Raw genomic sequence first — 10,040 nt, 5'->3', positions numbered from 1 at the left:
TTGTGTTTATATTTATTTGTTGGTATAAAATGAGCCAAAACAAATATCCCACACCACAAACTACAATAGTTTTTGAAAGAAAAAACTAAGAGAAGTAAATAAATGTAAACACTGTTGCTTTTAGAAGAAGTAGGATGAAATAAGATGGAAAAGTCCACTTTAAACATTTATTTGAATATTTCACAATGTCATGGCTATTTTATATTTTATGTTGTAACATATTGTTTTGTCATATGCTGACCACCCTCTATATTTGAAGGTGTATTCTAGGGCTGCAATGCACCAGCATAACTTCAATATTTTTTTATTATATTCAATTTTTTTTATCTTGATATACTTTTTTATCTTGATGTACAGTTTTTTATTATCTCTACATACTTTTAAAATCTTTACATACTTTTTGAAATTCTTGATAAACTTTTTCATCTTGATATACTTTTTCATCTTGATGTACATTTTTTAAATTATCTTTACATACTTTTTTTATAATCTTTACATAATTTTCTATATCTTGATATATCTTTTTTATCTTGATATACAGATTTTTATTATCTTGACATGCTTTATTATCTTGATTTACTTTATTATCTTGATTTACTTTATTATCTTGATTTACTTTATTATCTCTTGTCAGAGCGTGGTGTGCTTCTGTAACATGGAGCAGTGGATGAGTGTTTAATGCTCTTAACGACCCCAGTGTTTAATGGACAGGCTCCACTCTGCACTGGTAAATCGTCCTGCTCCGTCTGCTCCCCTTTGTCCTCATGTCGTTAGACGCCTGCCATCTGCTCCATGTTATTATTATAGGCGGATTTAGATGTAAAGTAGCTGCTGCTCCCTTTCGCCCACATTCAGCCCAGGAGCTGGTGCTGGACATGTTGCACCAGGTTCGGTTTGTTTGACTGTTTATTTCTCACAGAGCTGAACTTCGCCTCATTCTTAACTCCACGGTGTACGGTTGCCTGGTGACGTCAGCGTCCCAGCACAGAGTTCCTTTTTCTTTTCATCATCAGCAGCAGTGTTAGCTTTAGCATTAGCAGCCTGCGGAGAGACATCAGCCAGGATGCTTTTCACTCTCAGCCCGGACTGCTGCTCAGGACTCCGCCTGAACTTTGCGCCCGGATCCCTCCGCCGCATGTGAGGGTGTGAACCGGGCGATGCTCCGAGGAGCCGCGGTGCTGAGGAGAAGCCGACGATGAGAACGTGGACTCCGGAGCTGAGACTGACGAGTGAGTGAGTCAACAACCGTTAGCTCCGAGGCTAATGCTAGCTAACGCTGTTTTATCTCGCCCACAATGGAAATTAATTCATCCTAAGAAAGAAACACGAGGAGAAGTCATGTTTTAAACCAGCAGCGCAACTTCCTCCTCTAACTTTTCACCACTTCGCTGCAGTGTCTTGTTGCCGCTCCTCTCTTTTATGTTGTTTTCTCATAAATTAGTTCTTACGCTGACGTTAGCCAACAACAGATGTGTTGTCATGGTGACCGCAGGCAAAGGGGGCAGGCGCCACAAGATGGAGACAGATTCTTTCCTGCAGCCAAACGTGTCTGTGAGCTCATCTCTCATGTGCTTCTCATTTTGTGTCCCGTTCAGATCAGACTGCAGCGGGATGTCGTCATCTGCCAGTAAGTTCCATCTCCGCTCTCATTCACTTTTATACCCTCACCAAGTCTGGGCACTCACTACAAACAAAATGTAAAATATAAATGGTCCAAAACTGATTTCTAAGAACTCATGTTACCAAAAACCCCACATCCTACACTTCCCACAATGCAATTCAATACCTATCTCACTCGGTAGAGCCCATGCCTCCACCATGGCCCAACGGTCCTTTTAAATTCAATCAATGATTTGTCCTAAAGTCTAAAGTGCACACAACATACACAACAACTGGCCATGTGGCCCACAGTAGACCACAGTGAATTGTGGGATAACCACAGCTCTGGGTACAGCATCAATGAAGTGTTAGGCAGCTTATCAACTGTGGGCTAAGTTCACTGTGTTGGGATTTCTACCTTCATCAAGGAGGTAATGTTTTCATTAGCGTTTGTTTGTCTGTTAGTTGGAAAAAGCAAAAACTACACGAGGGATTTCCACGAAACCCGATGTGCCATGGTCAGAGAAGAATCCATCTATTTTTGGAGTGGATCCAGGAATTCTTTTTTTTTACATTTTCACAGATTTCCCAGGAGAGAATTCCTAGATCTTGATGAAAATCAGGCATTTTTAGCGACCTTGTGGTGTAATATGGTGCAGCTTGATTTCATTTAAGGGGACTGTTGGGCCTCGGCATAGGTATGCGCTCATCTGAGTGTTCAGACATGGGACACTTGTATACCCCCTGTCAGTTTGTGGATGTGGCACAGACAGTCTTAATGTTAAAAAATGTCTCTTAGCCCGAGCTGAGGTTATCCTGAATACATGATTCATTTTCTTCAGGTACAGTCACATTATCCCTCTTTTCGATGTAGCTGCTCCACTTTCAGCCCCGAAAAATATTTGCTGTCACCTCCAATGTGGGTTATTAACAGATGGTTTGCAGAGAGATCACCGAAAACAGCCTTGGAGACTAAGGCTAGAATGTGTAGTTTTATTAATGGGCCTGAAAGAGGTGATAAACCACACTAGAATAATGAAGAATCTATTTCCAAACACAGTGTTGTTTTAACTGATTAGTAAAAGTTGAACAAAGATGAGCGATGAAGTGAAGACTCCACCTGAAGCAACTGAATATCAAACTAAAATATAAAACACATTCTTGAATGTGTCTAATGTGACCGTACCTTTACAACGAAACCATAAAAGAGGGTTTCTTCTTTCTTGTCATATTCCCCATGAAAAGGAAACTGATCTTTATGTGTAAAATTAGTACAATGCTTTCAATACAATTAGGACAATTATTAAAATCAGTGCCCCTTCAACTAACTTTTGTTTTGTCTTCTGCTAAAACTCCTTCGCTACCTGGTTTTTAACATTTGCATTTGTGTGTGTGTTACAGTTGAGCTCACGACCAGGCGGGTCAGGCCACAGCGGCAGCAGCAGCTCCTGCTAATGAATTTGCATCTTCTAGCCAACCCCGGAGACTCTCTGCTGCTGCAGCACACACTGGACCGCCTGCTGCGCTGGCTCTGCCCAAGCCTCCGCATCTTCCATGTGTCAGAGAGGGCCGCACCATTCAGAAGTTACACCCGCCTCTGTCCCGTGGCAGGTGAGGATCCCCTGAGTGGTTTTTATTCTCTCAGGTCGCAGGTCCTTCAGTTGCAGGGATGCAAAGCCCTGATGCTTGTACATTGAATCTAATTGCACATCCTCTGTGTTTTTTCTCGGGAAACAGAAACAATTATAATTTCCATGTGTGTAAATGCGACATGTTTACAGACTCACCATTTAAACTTTCCCTTAAGTGTGGAACTTTGAACTGAATACAGCATGCATGGTGTAAACATGCCATCCCACAATAAGCTTCCCATGCCTGAATTGCATCTGTTTTGATTTAAGGTTGATTGAGAATAAAACTTTGCCCAAACTGTTCCAGGCTACCCGTCCATGGCCATCACTTTCTTCCTCCATGAGGCCTACGGCGAGGAGCGAATCCTCAAAGTGCTGGACTTCTTCCAAAGGCCTCCGTGGCAGTACCATCACACAGAGAGCTGCGGCAACCGAACCGGGGGGATTCACATCACCTCCACCAGCTCCCCCGCCAACGCCCTGCTACAGCCCTACCTCCTGCCCAGCAGAGACTTCTATAGTTTGGGTGCGGGGATGCCTGTGTGGGGGGTTCGACCGGTGCACTGCGGGGGAGAAATACTGCGTGTGACACTGTACAGTGGATATGACAACTATGAGGACGCTGTGCGGCTGTACGAGACAGTGCTGCAGCGGCAGGCAGAGGAGCAGAAGGCCGGCTTCTGCTGGTTCACGCTCCACACAGGTAAATCTACAAGTTCGTTTTTTGCGGTGCTTATTCTCTAATGAAAATCAGAAACCGATGTTTTATTGTTAAGTCTTGAGAGTGAGCTTCTCTTTATTGTAACAGGTAAAGAAACAGACCTTAAAGTGAAACACAAGCTGCGTCCCGAATCAGGGCCCTCACTTCAGAGGACGTGGCCGATGCGTCCCATGACGGATTTGGTCTTTATGGGCTGTGTAGGCAGCGAAGGCCAAACCAAAATGAGATAGTCTGGTCTACTGAGGATTTCCATGATCGTCATCACCAGCTCGTTCAACCCTGCTGTCGTCTAGCAACAGAGCTGTAGTGGGACGTGAAGAGAAAGCTTTAATGCCTCTTGGTTTTTTAACATGTGTACTGTTAGCTGTTGAGTTGAAGTATGATACTTAAGCACCAGATGTCTCGTCGCTTCCGGCGCCATTATGTCTTCGAAGAAACTGTTCGTCATTGAGGAAGAATTAACCCTGGGAAAGGTTGACCTGTGGAAGCCTTTGTTTCTCGGGGACGGAAGGATGCGCTTGTCGGCTGCATTTGTCAGCGGGACGAAAACGGGACAGCCTAGTCACACCACTGTGACGCGTTCAAATGCAGAATCAGAGGATGCGGCCCCTGAATTGAGACACAGCTAAAATCATTTTTTTTGCAATTTCTAGCTACTTGTTTGCAGAATAATTATCGAATAATATTGATGACAAAACATGTACATTTTACAACTTCTCAAATCAACATAAAACAGAATGGAATCAAATTAGGCCACCTTCAGAGTTTGTGTATTTAAAAAGTAAGACAAATCTCTAGATATATAAACTGTGACATTTAAACAGTAATATGTGTCCCTGAACACCTCCTCCAGTTTTGTTGTGTCTATTGTCTATTTTTGCCGGTTGCTCTCATCCCTCCTCTTCACACAGAGCCAGGGTTGTGCCTGCAGCTGGCATTAAAGCAGTTGTCACCGGGGGTGCGGGTGGAGCCGTGCATCTCCGCCGTGCTGCAGTTCAGTGTGGATGAAATTGGACAGCTGGTCCCACTGCTGCCTAACCCCTGCACACCCATCAGCAACACACGCTGGCAAACTGAAGACCTAGATGGCAACAAGGTTCTTTTCCAGGTAAGTGAAGCCACATCACTCATTTCAACCTGCAGATATAATTGTGGACATAAAGTGGAAACTCAGAATATGTAAATATTATTTTCTTTCTCTGGTACTGTACCTCAAAACTTTTTGATTGGTACCAATGTTAGATTTAGCTTTAATTTGACATTACTTCAACTTGATGAGACGACTCTCATATCCACTTTACATGTGGCTTTGTCCGTTGCCACTATAACTTCTGGTGCAAATTACACGTGACGCTGCTAGCCAGTTAGCCAGTCAGCAGTTTTTTTCCTTCCACTGTTTGTATTGTTCATTCGTAATGGACGTTTATTAATTGTTGTTTGCAGTGTTAAGTGAATAAAACTTAAATACATGACCTCATCTGTGAGCACGATTCGTGTTCAGGTGATTTTCATCGGCAACTCCCATGATCCCACGCTGCTTCATGATGCCAAAGTTACATATTGTACATATTGTACATTTAAGCCGAATTCATGCTATTCACACCACAGAATATCCAGTGATGTTGGAGTTGACGTCCCAAAAGAAATCATATCTAACTTTCAACTGGTATTAAAATCAACTTTTGTGAACAACCCCATTAGATAAAGCAGAATCAATTCAACAACAGAAAAGGGAAAATACATTCTCCCATTGATAGTGAAATAACTGAGGCATGTGGTTAGTGTCTTTCACAGAATAATCTCAAAGCTGTCAGAAAGCCATATGTTGTATGTTAATGCTGTCAAAGTCAATTAACATGCTTTAATCTCTAGTCCGGGTGTAAATCATAATCCCTCTCCGCCTGTCTTCCTGTGCTGCAGGTGAAAATGCCAGCTCAGCCTCAGCGACCTCTGACCTGTGCTTTCCCCCCGACCTGCCCCAGCGTATCCCCTCGGGGAATCCAGCTCAGGAGCTCGACACAGGGCCACAGCCTGTCGCCCTGCAGCCTCACCACCCCCCTGCCCTGGCAAACGCACAGGCAAGGTAAGAACACAAGAAACCAAAGTGTTTGTGGGGTGAAGACGCTCTACTCTGCTCCATCTACAGGGTGTTAAATCTGCTGAGTATATTAAACTGGGCTCAGACTACAGGAGATTAAAAAAAACTGATTTGAAATCGGGTTGCATCACGAACATTAGTAGAATTTTCTGAAAATGTTCTTCTCTCTTAAACATGGCCACACAACAAGATAAGAAAACAATGGCTCCTCGCGTCTCTCATGTGAAAGCAGATGTAAACAAAACAGAGAGTGGCGTAGAGCGACTATTTGCTGTAATGTTCCTTTACTAACAAAAGGAGAAAACTAGACAGTCAGACAGACGCGGTCCACACAGGTTATCTATTCAGGTGAGATTTTAACTGTCAGTTATTTCTGTCAACAGTAGCATGCTAGCTGATGTTCGCCTTGGAATGTGTACTGTTGCTTGGCAGCACTGTCAGCTGCTCCAGTCTCTCTGTCTCTCATTGGCTGTTGTACTCGTCTCATGATAGACTGATGTAATTATCCAGATTTTAAATCCTAAATATTGCATCGTATAGAATAAATATCCTTAACATGTTTGATAATTATTGGCACAGCCTTGATGATTCTGCAGGCAGTTGGGGATGTTTAAGAATGGCTCAGTAACCCGTCACTCTCTGATCATCTCGGCCAAACATCGGTAGGTTCCTCCTCCTGATTCTCGGGGGGTGGAATCTGGAGTAAATCAGCCCAAACTTCCTGTAGTCTGAGCCGAGCTTTAGTTGGTACTTTCTTGTCATAAATCCAGGAGCCTGAGGCATGAGCCAGCTGGAGACGACACTATCACTGGTGCCGAGACAAGTCTCTAAATTACCAAAGCTCTGAGTCAGTCTGTGGCTCCCAGAAGCCACAGAGTTAAATATAATGATTTTTTTCAACTTATGTTCCTTAATTTCACAGTCAGCCAGTGTATGAGGAGATCATCTTTATGTGGGAGGCTGCTGAATGAAAGACTGGAATCATAACGGGACAAAATGATTGAGACGTGGAACATTTGGAAGTTTAAACTCTTAATGTTTGAAATGATAATGATGGGGAGTTTCAAGCCAAGTGGTTAAATTAGCCATTTAGCTTCACTGCCATGCAGTTAAAGTGGGTCAGTCGTCTGCAGTGAGGTTATGTAACTTTTTCCTGCTCAAGACTCATCTCATCTCCACAATAGTTAGGGAGCTGTTGAGTCATCTTGTAATTCACTACAGAAATCAGATGATATTAAAAATGTTTCATTTATTTTAATTAAAACATACCACACACATATTTAATTCGAGGAAACCTTTTTTCTACCGCCAACTTGAATTGACACAACTCAAAGAGACCACACACAATACTTACAGATGTTAAATTACATTGGAGCACATTGCATTTATGATGATGCTGCTTGTTGTGTCTGGCTGCTCTTAGGTCACAGGCCTCTCCTGGACAAGCATCATGGAGGAGGAGGAGGAGGAGGAGGTGGAGCAGAGAGCCTGGGATCAGGTAGTTGCTGCAGCACCCCTCCAGGCAGCTCCTGTTACTCATCCCAGCACAGCAGCCCCGCCCCGCCCTCCTCCTCCAATCAACCTGACTCTCCTCAGCGCCCCTCCATCACCCACTCGCTCTCCCATCTTCTCCTGGAAGAGGACGAGGAGGAGCCAGAGACCAACGTAGACACGGGAGTTCCCATCTCACCTTGCTCTGATGCGACGGTCAAAACCATCACTCGCTCCGCCTCCGTAGACCTTTTAATGACTTTTCACTCGGACAGACCTGCAGCCGTTGGGGCTTCCGCTGTCGAGAGTCTTGCCAGGGAGTTGAGGGAGTGTCTGCCACAGACACTCACACTGCCTCGGGGCCCCTCCAGGACGAGGGGCTCTGCTGGTTTTACAAATGGAGGCAGGGAGGGTTGTAACAGCAGGACTGGCGAAGTAGGACAGAGTCCCTTCAAAGGGCCTGTGGTTGAGAATAGGACTACTGCTGCACTGCTATCAGCACGCACAAACAATGAGGAGCCAGTAGATGAGTTCTTCATCTAAACTCCTGCCCCTGTGCCACATGCTGTGCTAATAATCACAGTGCTATTACAAACATATCACATGGAGAAGATGAGAAGAGGATCTGAAGTTTAACAGGAGGACATGTCGTGTTCTGGAAACCAAAGTTCAGCTGCACGAGTATCTTTCCACTCCAGAGTCTTTATGTATAAACTCTTTAAATGGTTTGACTCGTCCCACATGTACAGTAACAAGATGAGTGCTATAAAGGTAATAAGACTGTTAAATATCTTATTACCTTATATTTTACCTTGTTGAAGATTGTTAATTGTCCATATTACTTTTATGTAGATCATACAAACGATCTGTGCAGCTATTGCTCTAACATGTAGCCCGGTGAATAGTTAACATGAAGGTTATGTTTTGAATGTGTTACCGTCAGCGTTGTAATGCCAGTTTAGTTCTTTGTGACATTTCTCAGATAGGCAATTTTTTATTTTTAGATTACCTTTAAAACAGATAATGATCTTATTGTGTAGGAGCTCTTTGTTGATGAGGATTAGAAATCGGATTTAATCTGATTACTCTTCACACTGCAGCACTGTCAGTCTGTCACAGAACAGAACTTTACCTTTTACCTTTAACCCAGTGGCTTTTCATTGCATTTGTTTAAATGCACATCAAATGATCATTGTTCTCGTATTTGTGTTGTAAAGTAGACATGATGGGCCAAATTATTGTTGGGAAGTACATTTAATTTTCACAGATTATAATGTTTTCCTCCGCCCACTGCTGACAGGGATTTTTAAATGACCAGACAAAAGAACATTTTGATATTAACCATTATTATGTAAGGTGTCTGAAATGTGTGCTCAGCCTGAAGCCTGAGAAATGTTAATTACTGTAAGTCTGCAGTAAACGGAGGGATCAGCAGAGTTTATCCTAAGTGAAAACTTAAGATGCAAGTATTGGACTGATCGCACACACACAACAGATGGCAGCAGAAGACACAAACACTTTGCACAGTGCACAGCATCATTGCAGTGATTAATGCTGTTTAGAGACTAGTCTAATTAAAGATTACATTCTATTAGGTCTGGGGGGGAAGTTAAATAATTTCTCTCTACTTTGGTTTCGTCTCCTACACACATTATGTTAAAACTTTCCCTGTTGACTTAATCTGTGGATTGTGGCCAGTGTCTGAATCAAATGCACATGAGTGAATATTGTACAGTATGAGCTGCTACTGGTCAATATGATATATGACAGTGGATGTGCAGGGCAGCTCCAACATGTGAATTTGTTTACAGTTAATGGGTTTTACTGGAAAAAGGGAAGAATGCTGAGTAAGGAAGAATCAACTGTGACAATGTTCAGAGTCTCAAATGTTCAGTGATGCAGAGAAATTATTTTGGACCAAGAATAAAAGGCAGTTAAAGAAAATGGCTTCGTGTTGTTAAATTATAAAGAAACAGATGTTGCCATGTGATGGAAAGGTTAAAGAATCAGTAATAATGTAACAGTTTTTTTAGAATTCAGTAGCTGTGGGTACAGTGAGTTAGTTGGTGATCTACATTTATAGTGCAGTGGTTTAAAAATCACGTATCAAAAGGTTGGACTTTGAATGCTGGATGTTTTGGACAAAATTCTCATCTCATTTAAGCATCACACTGTTGAAACCATAGACTGAATATAAAGATGGACGACGCCTCCCAAAAGTGAAGCCAAACTGTCTGGGTAGCCACCCGGTGGCTGGCTGCAGTAGAGGTCATATATCCTGCCTCTTCGATTATAGCAGATGGTACATGGACCAAACTAAAAAGTCAAAGTACATGTCAAATAACTTTAGTTAGATGGTGTGTTCCATTTTAGGTGGTTCTGATCACACTGGTGTTAGTTCAAGTGTTCAAGTCTCTAATAAGTTTTGTTTTAATTAGTTATTCAAGAAAAATGATTTGAAACGTCATGATTGACATAAGAGGGACTTCGCTGACGTGGC

General features: G+C 42.7%; 1 protein-coding gene across 2 annotated transcripts; it reads left to right on the top strand.

The window, feature by feature from the left end:
- Nucleotides 1–613: 613 nt before the first annotated feature.
- Nucleotides 614–9,484, top strand: LOC118105920 (protein FAM124B). 2 transcript variants are annotated; one of them, XM_047339527.1, is made up of 7 exons: nt 614–1,233; nt 1,596–1,627; nt 3,001–3,210; nt 3,538–3,933; nt 4,863–5,059; nt 5,872–6,034; nt 7,473–9,484. In XM_047339527.1, exons 1-7 carry the CDS (start codon nt 1,196–1,198, stop codon nt 8,081–8,083), a joined length of 1,647 nt encoding a protein of 548 aa, XP_047195483.1. In that variant the 5' UTR covers nt 614–1,195; the 3' UTR covers nt 8,084–9,484. The 2 variants fall into 2 exon arrangements, with proteins under 2 accessions (XP_047195483.1, XP_035009853.2); XM_035153962.2 differs by having other exon boundaries at nt 615–1,229.
- The last annotated feature ends 556 nt before the right edge of the window (nt 9,485–10,040 follow it).

This window comes from Hippoglossus stenolepis, chromosome 4, assembly GCF_022539355.2.
Source record: "Hippoglossus stenolepis isolate QCI-W04-F060 chromosome 4, HSTE1.2, whole genome shotgun sequence".
Classification (NCBI taxonomy): Eukaryota; Metazoa; Chordata; class Actinopteri; order Pleuronectiformes; family Pleuronectidae; genus Hippoglossus; species Hippoglossus stenolepis.
Note: the sequence above shows the minus strand (reverse complement) of the source record. Positions and strands in the feature narration are given on the sequence as shown.